General features: G+C 47.1%; 1 protein-coding gene across 4 annotated transcripts in view; it reads right to left on the reverse strand.

The window, feature by feature from the left end:
• CEP68 (centrosomal protein 68) overlaps positions 1 to 24,397 on the reverse strand; it is a 93,588-nt gene that overhangs the window by 32,938 nt on the left and 36,253 nt on the right. For 3 of the 4 annotated variants that reach the window (XM_063918421.1, XM_063918424.1, XM_063918423.1), the window contains exons 2-5: positions 22,621 to 23,934; positions 21,512 to 21,634; positions 11,420 to 11,516; positions 2,112 to 2,281 (exon numbers count right to left, since the gene is read on the reverse strand). In XM_063918421.1, coding sequence (XP_063774491.1) covers positions 2,112 to 2,281; positions 11,420 to 11,516; positions 21,512 to 21,634; positions 22,621 to 23,880 — 1,650 coding nt within the window. In that variant the 5' untranslated portion in view covers positions 23,881 to 23,934. The remainder of the gene's footprint in view (positions 1 to 2,111; positions 2,282 to 11,419; positions 11,517 to 21,511; positions 21,635 to 22,620; positions 23,935 to 24,397) is intronic. The other variant, XM_063918422.1, reaches the window with a different exon arrangement.

Consider the following 24,397-nt stretch of genomic DNA (forward strand, 5'->3'; position numbering starts at 1 on the left):
CCTGGACTCCGCCAGGTCCAGTCTCTTATGCAATGAGGCCACACTTGCATTTAACATATGCCACATGTCCATCCATTCATGAGTCGGCGCTGCCGACGGAGACACACCACTCATTCGCTCCACCTCCTCCTTGGACGAGCCTTCCGCCTCAGACATGCCGACACGCACGTACCGACACCCCCACACACACAGGGATATATCTAGAAGGGGACAATTCCCCAACAAGGCCCTTTGGAGAGACAGAGAGAGAGTATGCCAGCACACATCCAGCACCTACAGATACTGGAAAATAACCCAGATAGCGCTTTTATCACCAATCAATGTGTAATACACTCACTGCACCTTGAAAAGGCCCCCCCCCCCCCCCCCCTCTTTTCCAGCCCTCTGTCACCGAGTTCAGCAGGGGAGAGTCCGGGGAGCCAGCTTCTCTGCAGAGTTCTGTGGAGAAAATGGCGCTGTTAGTGCTGAGGGGTCAAGCTCCGCCCCCTCCAGCGGCGGGCTTCGGTCCCACTTCAATATGTAAAAAATGGCGGGAGATTTCTCCATTTACTGCCTCCGCAGCCTAATGCCTCCTGACATGCCATACCCGAGGTTTATTGCTGCCTAGGGCGCCCCCCCTGCGCCCTGCACCCATCAGTGCCTGTACTGTGTGTGTAGTGTGTGGGAGCAATGGCGTGCAGTGTTACCGCTGCGCGCTTACCTCAATGAAGATCTGAAGTCTTCTGCCGCCTTGAAGTCTTCTTTTCTTCTTATACTCACCCGGCTTCTATCTTCTGGCTCTGCAAGGAGGACGGCGGGGTGAGACCAGCGTTCCGACTCCCTCTGGAGCTAATGGTGTCCAGTAGCCTAAGAAGCAAAGCCTATCATTTAAGTAGGTCTGCTTCTCTCTCCTCAGTCCCACGATGCAGGGAGCCTGTTGCCAGCAGTGCTCCCTGAAAATAAAAAACCTAACAAAATTCTTTATTTAGAGAAACTCTGTAGAGCTCCTCTGTAATGCACCCTATTTCCTCTGGGCACAAAATCTAACTGAGGTCTGGAGGAGGGGCATAGAGGGAGGAGCCAGTGCACACCCATACTAAAAGTTCTTTATAGTGCCCATGTCTCCTGCGGAGCCCGTCTATACCCCATGGTCCTTACAGAGTCCCCAGCATCCTCTAGGACGTAAGAGAAAATTTGGAGACCACAAACTTATAGGCCCTACACACTAGTCGACATCACTGCACGATATGAACGATCTCGTTCATTAATGAACGAGATAACATTCATATCGTGCAGTGTGGCGGCACCAGCGATGAACGATGCGTGGTCATCGCTGATGCCCCGTCGGCTGTGCATGCAGGCCAATACGGACGATCTCGTCCACATTTGCCTGCAGTTCTACGGAGCCGTGTGACGGAGGAGTGAAGTAACTTCACTCCCCCGTCTCTGCCGCCGGGTCGCCCGTCGGCCGTATCCACCGTTGGGCAGCTCGGCGGCGGATCGGCCAATGTGTAGCGCCCATTACATAGTGAGAAAATGCCACAATAAAAAAAGCAGGATGATCTGTATTGGGTAATTAGTAAGCAATTAATAGCATACTAAAAATACAGGAGGTATGAAAGTGAAACAAATACAGAATAGTTATACGCAAAACAGCAGAAGACACAATTACAGCTATCCATTCTCAGTTATTTTACTTGCAATGTTCCAACTTTACATTATTGTTTGTTTCTATTGTTTAATGGGGTTAATCTGATATTATTACCACCTATAATGCATGGTGGTGACTCCCCTAATCTCCTGCTCAGAGTGATCCCAATGCAAACTGGGTGGAAGTGATCTGCATCCAAAGACATAAGCTGGAAATAGAAATGATTTACTGCTCTGTTGATTTCTTGTAAATTATTAATAAGTAAACAGGAAAAATATATATATGAAAAAAAATGTCTGTACAACAAAAGTTTATTAAGAGATTGAAGTGAGTATCACGGTGGTATGTTGGATGCATATAGTAAATGCCTGAATCCACCAACCTGTATGTGTGTACAGGAAGCAAGTGTTACTATGTAATACTAAATTGCAGCGTCACGTGTCAGAGCACATTCCTCCGCTGCTGCCCTCTTTCTTCTTACCTAACCTGACTCCATCTCCAGGGAAACGTGCTGTTTCATGTTGCTGTTCCTCCCCAAGTTTTCCTCGGTGATGGTATCCATAGCTTTGAGAACAGAGGCATACAGGAGCTCAGTGTGTTTTTCAAGCTTCCCAGACTGTGTTGAAATTAATGTCAGGGTGTCCTTCAAAACTAATGAGGAAGGAAACAAAAGACACTGTAGCATTGAGAAAGCAACGGACTCTCACCTAACACAATTCTCAGTCTCAGGAAACATTCACCAGCCCAAATCCTTCACCTTGCTTTAGAGCAGGGTTTCCCAACCTCGGGTCTTCAAGGCACACCAACAGTCCAGGTTTTAGTGATAGCCATGCTTGAACACAGATGGTTAAATCAAAATAACTGGTTCAGGCCATGCTTGAGCACAGATGACTAATGAAGTATGGCTATCCTTAAAACAGACTTTTATTGTGCATGGAGGACTGTGGTTGGGACAGACTGCTCTAGAGCACTGGTTCCCAAACTCTGTCCTTAAGGGCCCCCAACAGTTCATGTTTTACAGGTCTCACAGAAACACAAGTGAAATAATTAGCTCCACCTGTGCATCTTTAAAATGTATCAGTGATTAATGAATACACCTGTGCACCTGCTAGATGACCTGGAAAACATGAACTGCTGGGGGTCCTCGAGGACAGAGTTTGGGAACCATTGCTCTAGAGCACAGGTTCTCAAACTCGGTCCTCAGGACCCCACACAGTGCATGTTTTGCAGGTCTCCTCACAGAATCACAAGTGAAATAATTAACTCCACCTGTGGACCTTTTAAAATGTGTCTGAGTAATTAATACACCTGTGCACCTGCTGGGTTACCTGCAAAACATGCACTGTGTGGGGTCCTGAGGACCGAGTTTGAGAACCACTGCTCTAGAGCACAGGTTCTCAAACTCGGTCCTCAGGACCCCACACAGTGCATGTTTTGCAGGTCTCCTCACAGAATCACAAGTGAAATAATTAGCTCCACCTGTGGACCTTTTAAAATGTGTCAGGGAGTAATTAATACACCTGTGCACCTGCTGGGTTACCTGCAAAACATGCACTGTGTGGGGTCCTGAGGACCGAGTTTGAGAACCCCTGCTCTAGAGCACAGGTTCTCAAACTCGGTCCTCAGGACCCCACACGGTCCATGTTTTGCAGGTCACCTGTACCTTTTGTAAAATGTGACAGTTGGTGATACACAGTGCAGCTGCTGGGTGACATGGAAAACATGAACCGTGTAGGGTCCTGAGGACAGAGTTTGAGAACCACTGCTCTAGAGTCTAGAGCAGTGGTTCTCAAACTCTGTCCTCAGGACCCTACACGGTTCATGTTTTCCATGTCACCCAGCAGCTGCACTGTGTATCACCAACTGTCACATTTTACAAAAGGTACAGGTGACCTGCAAAACATGGACCGTGTGGGGTCCTGAGGACAGAGTTTGAGAACCTGTGCTCTAGAGCAGTGGTTCTCAAACTCGGTCCTCAGGACCCCACACAGTGCATGTTTTGCAGGTAACCCAGCAAGTGCACAGGTGTATTCATTATTCACTGACACATTTTAAAAGGTCCACAGGTGGAGCAAATTATTTCACTTGCGATTCTGTGAGGAGACCTGCAAAACATGCACTGTGTGGGGTCCTGAGGACTGAGTTTGAGAACCTGTGCTCTAGAGCAGTGGTTCTCAAACTCGGTCCTCAGGACCCCACACAGTGCATGTTTTGTAGGTAACCCAGCAAGTGCACAGGTGTATTAATTACTCACTGACACATTTTAAAAGGGCCACAGGTGGAGCTAATTATGTCACTTGTGATTCTGTGAGGAGACCTGCAAAACATGCACCGTGTGGGGTCCTGAGGACCGAGTTTGAGAACCTGTGCTCTAGAGCAATGGGTACCGTATATACTAGCATACCATAATGAGATATCATGGTGATAGGACCTAAATCTAAGCACAGAATGCATTTTTGCTACATATACACCTTATACATATAGCTGGAAGGTAATTTTAGCCAATATTTTTGGTAACTTTGTGCATTGAACAAAATGTGTGTACATTCACACAATTAATTTATGTTTCATATACACCTTATACACACAGCCTGAAGGTCATTTAATACAATAGTTTTAATAACTTTGTGTATTAAACAAAGTTTGTGTACATTGAGCCATCAAAAAACAAAGGTTTCATTAACTCACTCAAAAAAGTCCGTATTTCGGAATATTTGGATATGGGATACTCAACCTGTACTGTAATATAGGATATTCACAAGATATACTCTAATTGTATTTTTCTCTGTGATTTTAGTCACCATATCTCTCCTATATCCCTGCTTATGCTGACTACACTGCGCAGGGGTTTGGGCAAGAGGTATTGTGCTGCTGACAATTGTACTGTGTTACCTGATATTGCAAGTTATATCATGTCTGCTTCTGAGGGTAACGGTTCTGGGGCTGTACACACTACCGGTGTTGTGGACGCCACAGATCCCAATGAGGATAATATAGCAGCTGAGGGCTCTGGTTCTGGGGGCTCTTTGCCCCCCAGTGGGACTGTGGCAACGGGGGTACATAATGACCCGCCATGGGCTACTTTCTCCACACTTCTGAATACGCTAGTTACTAAACTAATGCCCCCTATGGGACCTCCTATACCGGTTCAACCGTATGTGGTTCCCGCGGCTAACCCGCCGTGGGTAGGTAACTTGTCTGCTCAATTGAAGAAATTGAACCAGTCTTTAACTACTAAGAAGTCTGACCCTCGCTCGCCTAAGACCAAAGGGTCCTCTAAGCGAGCTCTTACCTCCTCACAATCCACTGCTGTCACTGACACCTCGTCTGATGAAGAAGGCGCTTGCACTGACCCCACAGATTCTGACACAGATACTGCTGATGGGGAGGATAGTTCACAAGTGGATGTTCCTGATCTTTTGGAGGCTATTAAGTTGATTCTACAGATTACGGATGATCCCGAGCCATCCGTCCCTCCTAAGAAACCAGATAGGTTCAAGCGTCAGAAGGTGGTTAAACAAGTTTTACCTCATTCTGATCACCTGGTGGATATACGTCAGGAATCCTGGAAAAATCCAGGGAAGAAGTTTGTGCCTCACAAGAAGATGCTGGCTCGCTATCCCCTTGCGCCAGAGCTGTCAAAAAATTGGGAGACGCCTCCTCCAGTGGACTCGCATGTGGCAAGGATGGTGGTTTCCTCAGCTCTACCGGTCACTACAGTCACGTCTCTGAAAGAGCCTACGGATAAACGTGTGGAGGGTTGTCTGAAAGCGATTTACACCCTCACGGGTGCTGCGCAAAGGCCCACTATTGCAGCGACATGGGCTGCAGAAGCTATTGAAGCATGGGCCCTAGAGTTGGAAGCTGAAATCTCTTCTGACCATGCTAGACAGTGCTTGTCATATATTGTCACAGCTTCTCACTATATTAAAGAGGCGGCTTCTGATGCCGGTATTCTAGCAGCCAAGGCTTCTACTACGTCAGTCCTGGCCCGCCGGATATTGTGGCTGAGATCCTGGTCCGTGGATCTGGATTCTAGAAAAACCCTGGAGGTACTCCCTTTTAAAAGGGAGATATTCTGTTTGGGGAGGACTTAAATAAGATAGTGGCTGATTTGGCTACTGCCAAAACTGCCTGTCTGCCAAGTACCGCTCCTTCTGTGCCGAAGGCTAAAAGTACTTCCTGTCGTCCTTCAGGTAAAGCAAAAATGTCAGGCGTACCACAAACAGGCCCGCACTTCCAAACCTGGTAAGCCGAAGCCCAAAAGAGCCTGGGCTGCCCGTCAGCCAGCTTCCAAGACCGATAAGCCTGCCGCATGACGGGGCGGGCCTCCCCCTGGGTGGGGGGCCAGCTTCTAGGGTATACCCAGGAATGGTTGAAGACCACTTCAGATGCCTGGGTACGGGAAGTCGTCACTCGAGGTTACGCCATAGCCTTCAGAAACCGCCCCCCTCGTCGATTTTGCTTGACAGACGTCCCTTCGGATCAGGTGAAGGCAAAGACTCTACATTCGGTGGTACAGACCCTCCTGGACACAGGAGTGGTAGTAAAGGTGCCTCTTGCTCAGAGGGGCCAGGGGTACTATTCTCCGCTGTTTCTAGTCCCGAAACCGAATGGGTCCTTCTGGCCCATTCTCAACCTCAAGGCATTGAACAAGTTTGTGAGAATCTCCAAATTCCGTATGGAAACCCTTCGCTCTATTGTTCTGGCCTTGGAACCTGGGGATTATATGGTCTCCTTGGATATACAGGATGCTTACCTGCATATTCCTATAGCAGCGTCGCATCAGCAATACCTGAGGTTTGCGGTTGGCAACCTCCATTACCAGTTTCGGGCGTTACCTTTTGGTTTAACCACGGCTCCGCGAGTCTTCACCAAAGTTATGGCGGTGATGACGGCGGATCTCCACCGTCAAGGGGTCAGGATCCTACCGTATCTGGACGACTTGTTGATCCTGGCAAATTCCCCAGAAATTCTCCTACGTCAGTTGGATCTGACTGTCCGGTTTCTACAAGCCCACGGGTGGTTCATCAACTGGAAGAAATCCTCCCTGGTCCCTGCTCAGAGCATGGTGCACCTGGGAGCGCTATTGGACACTCACAACCAGCGGTTGTTCTTGTCTCAGGAGAAATTCGTTGCTTCCTTTCTCGTCCGCAAGTGTCGATACATTCGGCGATGCAGGTGCTGGGCCTCATGGTGTCAGCATTCGACATGGTGGAGTATGCTCAATTCCATTCTCGCCCCCTCCAGAGGCTGATTCTGGTCAAGTGAGACGGCCTGCCTCACCGGATCAGGTCTCACATGATCTCATTGACTCCGGAGGTCCGTCTGTCGCTGTACTGGTGGCTCCATGACCAACGATTGTGCAGGGGCCGTCCCTTCTGGATATCCGACTGGGTCCTGATGACGATGGATGCCAGTCTAAGGGCTTGGGGCACGGTGTTGGAGCAACACTCCCTTCAGGGTCGGTGGACCAAGGAGGAGTCTCTCCTCGTGATCAACAGTCTGGAATTGCGGGCGGTCTTCAACTCTGAACCTGGCCCAGCATTTAATACAGAACTGTCCTGTTCAAGTACAGTCGGACAACGCCACAACAGTGGCTTACATAAACCATCAAGGTGGCACTCGCAGCCGCTTGGCAATGAAGGAAGTCTCACGGATTCTTCAATGGGCGGAACGCCATCTACCGGCCATATCGGCAATATTCATTCCGGGAGTCCTGAATTGAGAAGCGGACTTTCTCAGTCGTCAGGACGTACACGCCAGAGAGTGGGGCCTCCATCCAGAAGTGTTTCAACTCATAGTGGAAAGGTGGGGCCTTCCAGACGTGGATCTGATGGCGTCTCGACACAATCACAAGGTTCCGGTCTTCGGAGCAAGGACAAGGGATCCTCAAGCAGCATTCGTGGATGCGCTGGCGGTGCCATGGAACTTTCGGCTGCCGTATGTGTTCCCTCCGGTGTCACTCCTGCCTAGGGTAATTCGGAAGTTCAAGCAAGAAGGAGGCATCCTGCTTCTCATAGCTCCAGCGTGGCCCAGACGGCATTGGTTCTCAGACCTGCAAGGCCTATCGTCAGAGCGTCCGATTCTACTTTCACAACACCCAGATCTCCTCGTTTAGGGCCCCTGTGTCTACCAGGACCTGGCCCGACTGTCTTTGACGGCGTGGCTCTTGAAGCTTCCGTCTTAAGGGATAAAGGTTTTTCTGAGGCGGTCATTAAAACTATGTTGCGGGCCCGGAAACAGGCTTCTGCTCGGATTTACCATAGGGTCTGGTATTCTTACTTTGTTTGGTGCGCATCTAACAATTATGGCGCTTCCAAGTTTAGTACAGCCAAACTTTTGGCTTTTCTTCAGCAGGGCCTGGACTTAGGCCTGCGTCTGGCCTCCCTCAAGGTTCATATTTCTGCCTTGTCGGTGTGGTTTCAGAAAAAAATTGCGACCTTGCCTGTTCATACCTTTACTCAGGGTGTGTTGCGTATCCAACCTCCCTATGTCCTGCCTGTGGCTCCTTGGGACTTGTCGGTGGTGTTGGAGGCGTTGCAAGAGTTTCCATTTGAACCTCTGGGCTCAGCTGACCTTAAGTGGCTTTCCCTTAAGGTGGTGTTTTTGCTGTCTATTGCCTCCGCTAGAAGAGTGTCTGATTTGGGTGCCTTGTCCTGTAGTTCCCCATATCTGATTTTTCACCGTGACCGGGCGGTTCTTCGAACTCGTCCCGGATATTTACCTAAGGTGGTATCTTCGTTCCACCTTAACCAGGAGATTGTGGTTCCGGCCCTGGTCTCTCCTGACTTGTCTCCCAAAGAGCGGTCTTTGGATGTGGTATGGGCTCTCCGTATCTATGTGAAGAGAACTGCTTCTATTAGGAAATCTGATTCTCTCTTTGTTCTGTTTGGTTTTGGTCTCAGATGGATTAGAATGGTGATTGCACATGCTTATGTGAAGGCTGGTCTGTCAGCTCCTGCTCACATTACGGGCCATTCTACTCGGTCTGTTGGACCTTCTTGGGCGGCCTGCCGTGGTGCGACCCTTGAACTATTGTGCAAGGCGGCTACGTGGTCCTCAGTGAACACGTTCATAAGGTTCTATGCCTTCGATACTGCTGCTTCCCAGGATGCCGGGTTCTTGTGCCCGCTACAGTGCGTCCCCTCCCATAAGGAACTGCTTTAGGACATCCCCAATGTCTATCCTTGTGGAGCCCAGTGTACCCCGCAGCAGAAAACGAGTTTTATGGTAAGAACTTAGCTTTGTTAAAACTCTTTCTGCGAGGTACACTGGGCTCCACAAGACGCCCACCCTGACGCACTTATCTTCTTTGGGTTGGTATGGCATTAGCCGCTGACACTTCTCCTGTCATGAGAATGTGGTGTTTGTGGCTACTAACTGTTGTCGTCTCTTTTCCTGCTACTGCATTGGGCTGGTTAACTAAAAACGGAGCTCCTGTGCAGGGAGGCGGGGTTATAGAGGAGGCGGCGCTATGCATCTTGGGAAGAAGGTCAAAGCTTTTGAGCCTGTTGGTGCCTCGGATCAAGATCCTACTCTACACCCCAATGTCTATCCTTGTGGAGCCCAGTGTACCCCGCAGAAAGAGTTTTAACAAAGGTAAGTTCTTACCATAAAACTCGTTTTCCCAACTCCTGTCCCCAGGGACCCCTCACAGTACATGTTTTCCAGGTCTCCTCAGTATCACAGTGGAAATAAATAGATCCATATGTGGATCTTTTAAAATGTGTGCACCAACTAGGGGATCTGGAGAACATGTGCTGTTAAGGGTCCCTGAGGACTGGAGTTGGGAAACACTACCTTGTAGGTTTATCCACTACAGTTTAATAACAGTCACTGCAACATGGTGACTACGTACAGTGATGACAGCCATATTGTGGATGAACCAACATCTATGAGAATACTGCTGATCAAATCACTCTGCATAAGTGACATCACCAAGCCATAAGACAGATTCCCTTTTATAGATGCAGTGCTAGAGGTGGTGTGCAATATCCACTATTATACCCCTTTCACACAGAAACTGAAATTACCGGGTGAAGCAGTTCTACCTGGTAATTTCATGAAAAACACGGGTCCCTGTTCTGTGTGAACGGGTCAACCCGGGTTGGAATTCCCAGGACTTTGACCCTGGAATTTACCAGGGTTGGAGACACGTGAATTTCGACCCGGGGTGATCCTTTCACACAGACAAAATACCCGTGTTGATCTGTAAATTACGGGGTTGAAATTCTCGACCTGGTAATTTGCATGTCTGTGTGAAGGTAGGAGGTCAGGCAGGTCCCGGCAAAACTACCCAGCATTGAAATGAAGGGTAATTGTCGGGACTTTCAGACTTTTCTGTCTGAACGCAGTATAAGGGAACAAATTCCTCTCATGAGATGTATGCATGCTTTGGACACTATTGTATTACAGGTACAGTATTTATTTGAAGACCTACAGTTGTTGCTAATTCAGGGATACACACATCTTGTATAATACCCAACTGTGCTATTTTGCTGACAATGTGTTACAAACGGCCCTCTGATAAAAGTGTTCCTCTCTATTCCATACCTCCCAACATGACCCTCTCCAGGAGGGACAGAATGCTCTGCTTCTGGGCTTCCCTCTTAATTTATGATTGCCATCACCTGTGCTGAAACACCTTTCTTATCCATTAACCTGTTCAACGCAGGTGCCGGCAATCATAAATTAAGAGTAAAGTCCAGAAGCGGAGCATTTTGTCCCTTCTGGAGAGGGTCATGTTGGGAGGTATGCTATTCCGGATAGGAGAGATGGAAGTAGTGTATACAGTCTATGTTAACAGGTCAGTCTGTGATGGGATGGTGAGGCTTCCGCACTAGGCTGGCTAATCAGGCACGTGACCACTCCATGCTGGTGTTACCTGACGCTGCTTCTGCACAAATGTGTGGGGCAAAGGACCAATTGTGAGTGTCCTGTAAAACATCGTATTAAAGCAGCAATCCCAAAATCAGACCCATTTATTAATTTCTTTTAAACCTCACTTTGGTAGACTATAAGAAGCCGCTTATTAACCAAGTTTTCTTGGTTCATATGCTCAGACTGCTATTAATGATTAATAATTCTACAAATTTCCCCAGTGTTTTGTGACTGCCATGGCAACCAAAGTCACATGGAAGTAGCAAGCAGAGATGCTTGGGAATGGCCCGCGAGCTCTGTTTTCACTGTGATCTCCATCCTCTGCCATAACATGACGTGTGACAGTTTGTGCCTATATCGGACAGTCATACTTGTTTTCCCTCAGGGCTTTGAAAAGGAGGTCAGATAGTGAAGAAAAATTATGTAAGTTTATAACAAATGGTACTTAGCTTGCTATTAAAAAAAACCAAAACATGTGGGATTGCTGTTTGGGGATTTTTTTGGATGCCAGCAGTCATGTGACAGACGCCGGAATCCCGACACCACTCAGGAAACCGGACCTGGAAGACCAACAGCCGACATCACGAAGGTAAGTATTGGGGTTACTGTTAGGGTTAGGCACTAGAGGGAGTTACGGTTAGGCTCTGGGGGAGGGGGGGTTAGCACTAGCCGCACCCCCACCCGGAAGGCGTTAGGGAGGGTAAAATATTTACCTCCTCCGACGTCGGGATCTTCAATGTCGGGATGCCAGTGTCAGTCATGTGACCGCCGGCATCCCGACGACCGGGATTTCATACTGAGCCCGCTGTTTGACTATTGGGTTGCTATACCATCAGTGCAGTGCTTTATGATACAGCAAGGCTACACAATACTCTTTACTAGCAACACCTGAAAGAGTGCTCTTACCAGAGGAATTGAGCGCCATGGATTTAACTAGGGACTCTCCATCCTTTATAATAGTGTCAGCCAGTGTCCGCTGCTCTGCCACATCTCTCTTCAATTTCTACAACAAAGACAGGTGAAATTCTGAAAATAAATAAGATTTTACTCACCGGTAAATCTATTTCTCGTAGTCCGTAGTGGATGCTGGGACTCCGTAAGGACCATGGGGGAATAGCGGCTCCGCAGGAGACTGGGCACAACTAAAGAAAGCTTTAGGACTACCTGGTGTGCACTGGCTCCTCCCACTATGACCCTCCTCCAGACCTCAGTTAGGATACTGTGCCCGGAAGAGCTGACACAATAAGGAAGGATTTTGAATCCCGGGTAAGACTCATACCAGCCACACCAATCACACCGTATAACTCATGATACTATACCCAGTTAACAGTATGAAATATAACTGAGCCTCTCAACAGATGGCTCAACAATAACCCTTTAGTTAAGCAATAACTATATACAAGTATTGCAGACAATCCGCACTTGGGATGGGCGCCCAGCATCCACTACGGACTACGAGAAATAGATTTACCGGTGAGTAAAATCTTATTTTCTCTGACGTACTAAGTGGATGCTGGGACTCCGTAAGGACCATGGGGATTATACCAAAGCTCCCAAACGGGCGGGAGAGTGCGGATGACTCTGCAGCCCCGAATGAGCAAACTCTAGGTCCTCCTCAGCCAGGGTATCAAACTTGTAGACTCTTGCAAAAGTGTTTGAACCCGACCAAGTAACAGCTCGGCAAATTTGTAAAAGCCGAGACTCCTCGGGCAGCCGCCCAAGAAGAGCCCACTTTCCTCGTGGAATGGGCTTTTACAGATTTAGGGTGCGGCAGTCCAGCCGCAGAATGTGCAAGTTGAATCGTGCTACAGATCCAGCGAGCAATAGTCTGCTTAGAAGCAGGAGCACCCAGCTTGTTGGGTGCATACAGGATAAATAGCGAGTCAGTTTTCCTGACTCTAGCCGTCCTGGAAACATATATTTTTCAGGGCCCTGACTACGTCCAGTAACTTGGAATCCTCCAAGTCCCAAGTAGCCGCAGGCACCACAGGTTGGTTCACATGAAAACTGATACCACCTTAGGAAGGAATTGGGAACGAGTCCTCAATTCCGCCCTATCCATATAAAAAAATTAGATAAGGGCTTTTGCATGATAAAGCCACTAATTCTGATACACGCCTGGCCGACGCCAAGGCCAACAGCATGACCACTTTCCACGTGAGGTATTTTAGCTCCACGGATTTAAGTGGCTCAACCCAATGCGACTTCAGGAAATCCAACACCACGTTGAGATCCCACGGTGCCACTGGAGGCACACACGGGGGCTGACTATGCAGCACTCCCTTAACAAAAGTCTGAACTTCAGGCAGTGAAGTCAGTTCCATTTTGGAAGAAACTCGATAGAGCCGAAATCTGGACCTTAATGGAACCCAATTTTAGGCCCATAGTCACCCCTGACTGTAGGAAGTGCAGAAATCGGCCTAGCTGAAATTCATCCGTTGGGGCCTTCCTGGCCTCACAGCACGCAACATATTTCCGCCATATGCGGTGATAATGGTTTGCGTTCACTTCTTTCCTAGCTTTAATTAGCGTAGGGATAATTTTCTCCGGAATGCCCTTTTCCTTCAGGATCCGGCGTTCAACCGCCATGCCGTCAAACGCAGCCGCGGTACGTCTTGGAACAGACAGGCCCCCTGCTGCAGCAGGTCCTGTCTGAGCGGCAGAGGGCATGGGTCCTCTGAGATCATTTCTTGGAGTTCTGGGTACCAAGCTCTTCTTGGCCAATCCGGAACAATGAGTATAGTTCTTACTCCTCTCCTTCTTATTATTCTCATTACCCTGGGTATGAGAGGCAGAGAAGGGAACACATACACCGACTGGTACACACACGGTGTTACCAGAGCGTCCACAGCTATCGTCTGAGGGTCCCTTGACCTGGCGCAATATCGTTTTAGCTTTTTGTTGAGGCGGGACGCCATCATGTCCACCTGTGGCCTTTCCTAACGGTGTATAATCATTTGGAAGACTTCTGGATGAAGTCCCCACTCTCCCGGGTGGAGGTCGTGTCTGCTGAGAAAGTCTGCTTCCCAGTTGTCCACTCCGGGAATGAACACTGCTGACAGTGCTAACACATGATTTTCCGCCCATCGGAGAATCCTTGTGGCTTCTGCCATCGCCACCCTGCTTCTTGTGCCGCCCTGTCGGTTTACATGAGCGACCGCCGTGATGTTGTCTGACTGGATCAGCACCGGCCGGTGTTGAAGCAGGGGTCTAGCCTGACTTAGGGCATTGTAAATGGCCCTTAGTTCCAGAATATTTATGTGTAGGGAAGTCTCCTGACTTTTCCCTAGTCCTTGGAATTTTCTTCCCTGTGTGACTGCCCCCCAGCCTCGAAGGCTGGCATCCGTGGTCACCAGGACCCAGTCCTGTATGCCGAATCTGCGGCCCTCTAGAAGATGAGCACTCTGCAGCCACCACAACAGCGACACCCTGGCCCTTGGAGACAGGGTTATCCGCCGATGCATCCGAAGATGCGACCCGGACCACTTGTCCAACAGATCCCACTGGAAGATCCTTGCATGGGACCTGGCGAATGGAATTTCTTCGTAAGAAGCTACCATCTTTCCCAGGGCTCGCGTGCATTGATGCACCGACACCTGTATTTGTATTAGGAGGTCTCTGTCTAGAGACGACAACTCCTTGGACTTCTCCTCAGGGAGAAACCCTTTTTTCCCTGTTCTGTGTCCAGAACCATACCCAGGAACAGTAGACGCGTCGTAGGAACCAGCTGCGACTTTGGAATATTCGGAATCCAGCCGTGCTGTTGTAGCACTTCCCGAGATAGTGCTACTCTGACGAACAACTGCTCCCTGGACCTCGCCTTTATAAAGGAGATCGTCCAAGTACGGGATAATTATTTCGGCCATTACCTTGGTAAATACCCTCGGTGCCGGGGACAGACCAACGGCAACGTCTGGAATTGGTAATGACAATCCTGTACCACAATTTTGAGGTATTCTTGGTGAAGAGGGTAAATAGGGACATGCAGGTAAGCATCCTTGATGTCCAGTGATACCATGAAATTCTCCAGGCTTGCAATAATCACCCTGAGCGATTCCATTTTGAACTTGAACCTTCATATATAAGTGTTCAAGGATTTCAATTTTAGAATGGGTCTCACCGAACCGTCTGGTTTCGGTACCACAACATTCTGGAATAGTAACCCCGGCCTTGTTGAAGGAGGGGTACCTTGATTTCACCTGCTGGAAGTACAGCTTGTGAATTGCCGCCAGTACTACCTCCCTTTCTCCGAGGGCAGCAGGCAAGGCTGATGTGAGGTAACGGCAAGGGGGAGTCGCCTCGAACTCCAGCCTGTATCCCTGTGATACTACTTGCAGAACCTAGGGATCCACCTGTGGGCAAGCCCACTGGACCCTGAAGTTCCCGAGACGCGCCCCCACCGCACCTGTCTCCACCTGTGGAGCCCCAGCGTCATGCGGTGGACTCAGAGGAAGCGGGGGAAGATTTTTGATCCTGGGAACTGGCTGTCTGGTGCAGCTTTTTCCTTCTTCCCTTGTCTCTGTGCAGAAAGGAAGCGCCTTTGACCCGCTTGCTTTTCTGAAGCCGAAAGGACTGTACCTGAAAATACGGTGCTTTCTTAGGCTGTGAGGAAACCTGAGGTAAAAAATTTTCTTCCCAGCTGTTGCTGTGGATACGAGGTCCCAGAGACCATCCCCAAATAATTCCTCACCCTTATAAGGCAGAATCTCCATGTGCCCTTTAAAGGCAGCATCACCTGTCCACTGCCGGGTCTCTAATACCCTCCTGGCAGAATGGACATTGCATTAATTCTGGATGCCAGCCGGCAAATATCCCTCTGTGCATCCTTCATATATAAGACGACGTCTTTAATATGCTCTATGTTAGCAAATATTATCCCTGTCTAGGGTATTAATATTATCTGACAGGGTATCAGACCACGCTGCAGCAGCACTATTTATGCTGAGGCAAATGCAGGTCTCAGTATAGTACCTGAGTGTGTATATACAGACTTCAGGATAGCCTCCTGCTTTTTATCAGCAGGCTCCTTCAAAGTGGCCGTATCCCCAGACGGCAGTGCCACCTTTTTTGACAAACGTGTGAGCGCCTTATCCACCCTAGGGGATATCTCCCAACGTGACCTATCCTCTGGCGGGAAAGGGTACGCCAGCAGTAACTTTTTAGAAATTACCAGTTTCTTATCGGGGGAACCCACGCTTCTTTACACACTTCATTCACTCATCTGATGGGGGAACAAAACACTGGCTGCTTTTTCTCCCCAAACATAAAACCCCTTTTATGTGGTACTTGGGTTAATGTCAGAAATGTGTAACACATTTATCATTGCCGAGATCATGCAACTGATGTTCCTAGTGGATTGTGTATATGTCTCAACCTCGTCGACACTGGAGTCAGACTCCGTGTCGACATCTGTGTCTGCCATCTGAGGTAACGGGCGTTTTTTGAGCCCCTGATGGCCTTTGAGACGCCTGGGCAGGCGCGAGCTGAGAAGCCGGCTGTCCCACAGCTGTTACGTCATCCAGCCTTTTATGTAAGGAGTTGACATTGTCGGTTAATACCTTCCACCTATCCATCCACTCTGATGTCGGCCCCACAGGGGGCGACATCCCATTTATTGGCCTCTGCTCCGCCTCCACGTAACCTTCCTCACCAACATGTCGACACAGCCGTACCGACACACCGCACACACACAGGGAATGCTCTGACTGAGGACAGGACCCCACAAAGTCCTTTGGGGAGACAGAGAGAGAGTATGCCAGCAAACACCAGAGCGCTATATAATGCAGGGATTAACACTATAACTGAGTGATTTTTCCCCCAATAGCTGCTTGTATACACATATTGCGCCTAAATTTAGTGCCCCCCCTCTCTTTTTAACCCTTTGAGCCTGAAAACTACAGGGGAGAGCCTGGGGAGCTGTCTTCCAGCTGCACTGTGAAGAAAAAATGGCGCCAGTGTGCTGAGGGAGATAGCCCCGCCCCTTTTTCGGCTGACTTTTCTCCCGCTTTTTTCATGGATTCTGGCAGGAGTAATTTATCACATATATAGCCCTGCACCCATCAGTGACCGGAGTGTGAGGTGTGCATGAGGAGCAATGGCGCACAGCTGCAGTGCTGTGCGCTACCTTGTTGAAGACTGAAGTCTTCTGCCGCCGATTTTCCGGAACACTTCTTGCTTCTGGCTCTGTAAGGGCGCCAGCGGCGCGGCTCCGGGAACGAACACCAAAGTCGGGTCCTGCGGTCGATCCCTCTGGAGCTAATGGTGTCCAGTAGCCTAAGAAGCCCAAACTACCACCAGTTAGGTAGGTTCGCTTCTTCTCCCCTTAGTCCCTCGCTGCAGTGAGTCTGTTGCCAGCAGATCTCACTGTAAAATAAAAAACCTAAAATATACTTTCTTTCTAGGAGCTCAGGAGAGCCCCTAGTGTGCATCCAGCTCAGCCGGGCACAAGATTCTAACTGAGGTCTGGAGGAGGGTCATAGTGGGAGGAGCCAGTGCACACCAGGTAGTCCTAAAGCTTTCTTTAGTTGTGCCCAGTCTCCTGCGGAGCCGCTATTCCCCCATGGTCCTTACGGAGTCCCAGCATCCACTTAGGACGTCAGAGAAAAGCCCATTGTCATAACACACAGTGGGAAAGCCCATACTATAAACACACTGGAAATACTACTCGCGTGTCTATTCCTAGTAGGTTGCAGAGCTGAAGATGACATTTGAGGAGCTCAGAATTAACAAACCTATCAGTGTCTCAGTAGCAGAAACACTTGCACTGGGTATCCTACAGGCAGCCCTTGTTCATAGCAATATTTACTAAAACACTAGTTGCTGGCACTGGGCCCGCATACACAGTGATGTTCTATTAATAATGTCTGTTCTGACGGGACTGACCACACTTTGGGACCAAATCTCCCTCTGCCTTACAAATACAACACTGGTAACTAAAGTATCTGATGCTCCAAAACCATGATCATATTATACACAGTGTTATTATGGGTTTGTGATGTGCACAGTAAGAGGAAGATTTATCAAACCATCTAGAGGACAGGTGGAGGTGTTGTCCACAGCAACCAGATTCTACCTGTCATTTATCTAGTGCACAGGTTCTCAAACTCTGTCCTCAGGACCCCACACAGTGCAGCAGGTGCACAGGTGTATTAATTGCTCACTGACACATTTTAAAAGGTACACATGTGGAGCTATTTATTTCACTTGTGATTCTGTGAAGAGACCTGCAAAGCATGCACTATGTGGGGTCCTGAGGACTGAGTTTGAGAACCTGTGATCTAGTACATTCTGTAATGTGAGAGCTAGAATCTGATTGCTATCGGCAACGCCACCACTTGTCCTCTTTAGAGCTAGCAGTGTGTTGTCTTGTGAACCTGACTAGCTATGGCCCTCTCTGATCATCGTTAATCTTTGGAGCCACCATCTAAAATAGGGATGGGCAGCATGCAGCCCTCCAAGCAGTCACTTGCAGCCCCCACCTTATAGGTGTCATGTGTGTTAGTTGCAGCATGTAATACTTATGTAAAAGTCCTGCCACTACATTGTTATTACTGGTAAGTGTCTTTTTTTCGGTATCCGGACTCCAGGTCGACAACAAAAAGGTTGACACACCTTAGGTCAACACCAATTGGTCGACATGGACAAAAGGTAGACATGGAAAAAAGGTCGCCATGAGTTTTTCACATTTTCTAATTTTTTTTGTAACTTTTTCATACTTTACGATCCACGTGGACTACGATTGGGAACGGTAATCCCGAAGCATGGCGAGTGAAGCGAGCCATGCGAGGGGACACGGTGCACTAATTGCGGTTCCCTGTCACTTTACGAAGAAAACAACACCAAAAACACATAAAAAAAACTCATGTCTACCTTTTTCCATGTCCACCTTGTTCATGTCGACCTGGAGTCCCAGACCCGTCTTTTCATAGATTACACATAGGGCATTTATTTTACTACTAAGATTAAGGGGTCTATTTACTAAGCCTTGGATGGAGTATAAAGTCGCTGGAGATAAAGTACCAACCAATCGGCTCCTAGCTGCCACGCCACAGGCTGTGTTTAAAAAATGACAGTTAGGAGCCGATTGGCTGGTACTTTATCTCCAGCGACTTTATCTCCATCCAAGGCTTAGTAAATAGACCCCTAAGAGTAATGTGCAGTCGTTTTGAAGGTCAGTGGGCCGCCTAATGCAGCACCCGAAGGCTATCAGGTTCTCGATCACTAATCTAAAGAGTTTCACACTGAAATATAACTTAAAATTGTAGTGCCTGAATTATATTTATGAGAGTACTGCGATGTCTGCAGGTATTAGTGAATGGATAATCTGCATTCTTGGCATTTGCTTATTAAGGTGTATAGAGTCATCAGTTTACTAACAGAGATACAAGGATTATGGGACACAATGCTTACAGCACCTTTTGGCAAAGCAAAGTGGAAGAGTCAATATAAACCAGGCACATTGTGAGCTATTCATTGGAATGTGCTTTGCAGGTAATAACTTTTCCTTTGACCTCATTGTAATATGTGCAACACTGATGGGGCCATCTCCTAAAGGACAATATGCAGAAAGTGCTAATTACTGAATTTCTAAATTTATCATCTGCAAAGTTATCTATAAATCTCTAGCTTTCCAATTTATGAAATCAATCTTGGAAATCATCAAAAATGGTTTCAATGATTTGAGACAGTTTAGTTAAAAACTAACAATATGGGGATTTACTAAAGCTTCTAAAAGAGATAAGTGGTATTGCCCATAGCAACCAAATTCTATCATTTTCTAGAATGCAATAGAGCAGGCATTCCCAATCTCGGTCCTCAACGCACACTTACAGGTCTATTCAATACCTGTCGGATCCTCTCCGACGGAAAGGATCTGACAGGTCAGTATTCAATTTGCGGGCATTTCCGACAGGTTTTGACCGTTTTCGACAATGTTGATCCGACTTTTTTTTTTTTATTCGGATCAGCATTGTTGAAAACAGGCCAAAAACCTGTCAGAATTGTCCGCAAATTCGTCAAAATACATGGATCCGCGGCTAATCCGCCGATCCACGTGTTTTCCAACAAGTCGGAAAAAATGCAGCTCCATTGAATAGGTCGAATCCTGATTCGACCAAAAAAAGTCGGAAACTGCCATCTCTCTGACTTGACGCCAATTACGACTTCAATTCAATAGACCCCTAAAGCTGGGTACACTTTAGACAATATATCGTCCGATATATTGTTCCAATGTGGATCAGAACAATATATTGGGCACATCGTGTAATGTGTACCCCAATCGCATGCTCCCGTGAGTCGTTTGCCAGGTCATCACACAGGACATGCTGCACGCCCAATGGTACAGTACAGTAAATGTCAGGATGCAGGGGAATGCGGCCAAGAACGATATATCTTTCAGTGTGTACGGGTTAACTGATGTATCATTATATCAATCGTCCCGTCAGCCAGGAACCCCCCGTCGTTAAGTGTGCACCCAACAGTCCATGTGTTAGTGATATCCATGCTTGAGCAAAGATGACTTCATTAGTACCTCATGTATTTTGATTTACCCATCTGTTCTGAAGCCTGGATATCACTAATACCTGCACTGTTAGGGGTAAATTTACTAAGGTGGGAGGTTTTTTTAGAGCTGGTGATGTTGCCCATAGCAACCAATCAGATTCTATCTATTATCTTCTAGAAGCAGCTAGATAAATGTTAAGTAGAATCTGGCTGGTTGCTATGATCATCATCACCAGTTCGAAAAAACACACACCTTAGTAAATTTACCGCTTAGGGGTATATTCAATAAGAGTCGGGTCCATTCCGACATGCAGTTGTCGGAATGGACCCGATAACCCCTATTCAATGCACGGCCAAATCCGACTGTCGGATTTGGCCGTACATAGGTCCTGTGCTGCCGCTGCTGTCAGCGGCTGCTGATGCACTGACAGCAGCGGTGCAGATGGCAGCGGCGGGCGTGAGCGGGACAGCAGCAGGGGGAGCAAGCTGCAGGGGAACATGTCTGCGATGGTGGGGGGAGGCGCTGCAGGGATAGAGGTGCCTGGCCGGGGGACGGCCAGGCACTTCTCTCCCTGCAACGCCTCCCCCCGCCACCGCAGACATGTCCCCCTGCAGCCTGCTCCTGCCGCCGATCACTGCTCCCCCTGCCGCCCGCAGCACCACTAGTCTCCTCATCTCAATCCGACTTTTTTTAAAGTCGGATTGAGATTGTCGGAAACGGGGCTAAAACCTGTAAGGTTTGGCCCCGCTTCCGACAATGCACGCTGATCAGCGGCTGAAGCCACCGATCAGCGTGCATTCCGACAAGTCGGGTTTCCCGACTTGTCGGAATAAACGGGGCACTAATTAATAGGTCGGAACCCCTTCCGACCTAAAACTGTCGGAAACTGCCGTCTTTCCGACAAGACGGCAGCTTCCGACAGTTATTGAATATACCCCTTAGTGTGACTTGAGGATCGATGTTAGGAAAGCCTGCTATATAGCTAGAATCTGATTGGTTGCTATGTGCAACACCACCACTTGTCTGTTTAGAAACTTTAGTAAATTTACCCCATCTTCTCTAGCCTAAAGATGGCGACGCTCTTTAGAGGAAAATTTACTAAACGTGATCTTATGCACCAATTGTGGTCATAAAAAAAGGGGGCTACTTTAAATTTAGCAGAAAACCACGGTGTACTAAATAAACCACTTTGTCCTATGTACAGTAGCACAATTGTTTGGCAAAAAAATGTTTTGTTCTTTTATGAATGACCATGGAAGCCTACACTCCCATGAAATAAACATAAATAGGTTCTGAAAAACGAATTACATAAACATTCACTACACATTTGTAATTTTCCAGCAAATATTATAATGATTCATTCCAGGTTATCACTAAAGTCACTTACACATTCTAAAACAAACAAAAAGTAAACAGTGTGGAGTTTGGCATAGTTGATCCTGATTGTGACTGGGTACATGTAAGGTAAGTATATGTTCGTAGATAATATATCTTACCAGGTAAAGGCTGAGAGACACCTGTATGCTCTCAACATTGGGTTTCGGAGCAGTCCAGTTGTCCGTTATTTCTGCAACACTGTACAACCACTGGATTAGCCTGTCCAGGTGATGGCAGAACCTCTAATTACAATATAGAACAGAAGTTGTTAGATTCAAGCAGCATATTAATCCCAGATTAAAAAATTAACTAGCTCTGAATAATTCTTAAGAGGAAAAACATTTGCATGACCACTGAATGATCCATCAAGTAGTCCTAGTGATTACAAGGACCTGTTTTATGCTGACCAAGTTTTTGCCTGCTGGTTGGATCTCATGAAGGTATGGAAAGCAGGCCTTTACAGTACATAAATCAGGGGTCACAGGCAAGGCATTACTAATCGTTCTATGCTGACATAATAATAATAATAAAATCATAATTAGTGACTGTGGCCCTACAGGCTCCTCAGATCCTGAGTCAAGTACACATATTTGGTTCTCTTTGGAAATGCAAAAAAAATAAACCGTAGAAATCTTAGGGGTGATTCAATTGTTATTTCCCTCCGCACTCGCTCCCCATCTTCTGTCACTTTAGAAAGTGCGATAGTCAATTGATTGTGCCAGCGTGCGCGAGTGACTTGGTACATAGGGGCAGATGAATTAAGCCTGGAGAAGTGATAAAGCAGTGATAAGTGGAAGGTGATAACGCACCAACCAATCATTACAGGTTTGAAAAATGACAGGAGCTGACTGGCTGGTGCATTATCATCTTCCACTTATAACCACTTTATCACTTCTCCAGGCTTAATACATCTGCCCCATAGCACATTTTGCATATGTCGTGCTTTACATTGATTGGGTTTATATGTGTAAAGCAGCTAAGCACATCTAAACTATTGGGCACACTGCCAAAATGTATCCAAAAGCTGGACTTTTCGCACATTTCTGCTCACCACCTTAGGAGGGTGCGAGCAGACATAATGGGCTCCCGCAGCAGTCTTGCCTGAATCCTCCGCTTAGAGTTTAATAAAAAAATAAAAAAAGAGAAGGACAGCACATTAAACAGCTACCAAGGCGAAAAAAAATACCAATAAACCAACAATAGAAAGTGTTGGGTTTTTTTCTTTTACCTGAATTCTTTGGACAAGGGATTTATTCTCTTGGGCTTTTTGCACAGAAGGGGACCCTGTCGTTTCATAGGCATGTGATGACAGCCCCCCATCAAGCATGTCTCTGAGAGATGAGAACCGATTTGTTTCAGAGTCAGTGTGGTTCTCACTGTTGAACAAATCGGATACATATCTTGGATCTTTAAAGTCAATATCAGAAATACTGGTTTTCATAGTATTTCCTAATCCATAATTTTTGTCACTTCCAAACAAACGACAGTTCTGCTTATAGCCTTTGGTTTGCCCACACTTTGAGTGCCCACCCTGATCAACATTTAAGGACAGGTCCTTCAAATGTGTAGCCAGGTTCTCTAACTCCTTCAGGCTTGGTGGCAAGGTAAGATACTCCTCATCAATGTCCACATCTTTGTGCAATGGGAGAACAGCTGTTGTAGCTAGAAACTGACCTGACCTCTGTAAACTCCTTCCAGGAGACTTATCTGTAGAGAAGTGATCCAAAACATCATATTTGGTTAGAGAAGGGGAGGTGATGGATCCCTTGGCATGATCTACTTTGCTGGCAAAAGGTGAGAGCATGTCACAATAAGGTATGTGAGAATACTCAGATGGGTTCTGTAAGCCAGAATAACCAGTTCTTTTAACTAAAGGCGTGGAAAAGGCATATGGGGAACTTAGGTTATTTGTAAGCTGGTATCTGCTTGTCTTTAGATTGTGGTCTTCTTGATAGGAACAACCAAACTTGCTGTTACATGAAGTATTATAGCTATCCAGGTCTACTCCAGAGTCATGCCAGAGGGTATCAGTCTCACTTTCTTCTTTACCCTTATTAATAGAATACTTTGGATTTAAAGGATACGTATAATCTAGCAGTTCTTGGTACTCTTTATTTGGGTCCCAGTGGGGAGATGCACGATCAGGACGAGGAGGGAGGGAATTTGGAATTGCGCAAGCCCAGTACTGTTCCTGTAGGGTTTGGGAATTTCTTAAATGCGTTTCAGAGTCAACAATTTTGTCATAAGTAGGATATAGAGATCTGCATGTCCCTAATAGTGGCTTATACGGAGAATGTTCTACTGGAACTCTGTATGAAGAAGACCATGAAGAGTCTAAAAAAGCCCTTGATCTTGTCGTGTCTTGCTCAAGACTGTCACTGCCAGAGGTTCCAGATTCAGGTCCTAAAGACTTGTTTTCTGTGCTGCTACATAGTGATTGGTTACTGAACGTGTGGGATGGAGCACTGTTCTCTCCAAAGGAATCCATTTCCACAAGTTTTCAATAGTTGCCCAGCATAATAGAAGTGGTAGTTCCTGCTACCTTGTTGGAAAGGAAACAAAACTATAATTGATAAATGCCTTAAACCAATATATATATATATTAAACAAACACACACATCTCAACATTAGCTACATTGTGATACTGTAGTAACAGAGACTGTCAAGCTGGGATAAAGATGGTCTGTAGCCTCAGCTTCCCCTGAAGACTCTGTAAACAATGGGACAGATGTATTAACCTGGAGAAGGCATAAGGAAGTGATAAACCAGTGATAAGTGTAAGGTGATAAACACACCAGCCAATCGGCTCCAATATGTAAATTAACAGTTAGGATCTGATTGGCTGGTGCGTTTATCACCATGCACTTATGACTGGTTTATCACTTCCTTATGCCTTCTCCAGGTTTATACATCTGCCCCAATATTCTATGACACTTCTTCTGACACACGGGACAAAGACACTTTGTGGACCGATTTATCAATGACAATGCTACTACTAAACTGCA

This window comes from Pseudophryne corroboree, chromosome 4 (genome assembly GCF_028390025.1).
Source record: "Pseudophryne corroboree isolate aPseCor3 chromosome 4, aPseCor3.hap2, whole genome shotgun sequence".
Taxonomy (NCBI): domain Eukaryota; kingdom Metazoa; phylum Chordata; class Amphibia; order Anura; family Myobatrachidae; genus Pseudophryne; species Pseudophryne corroboree.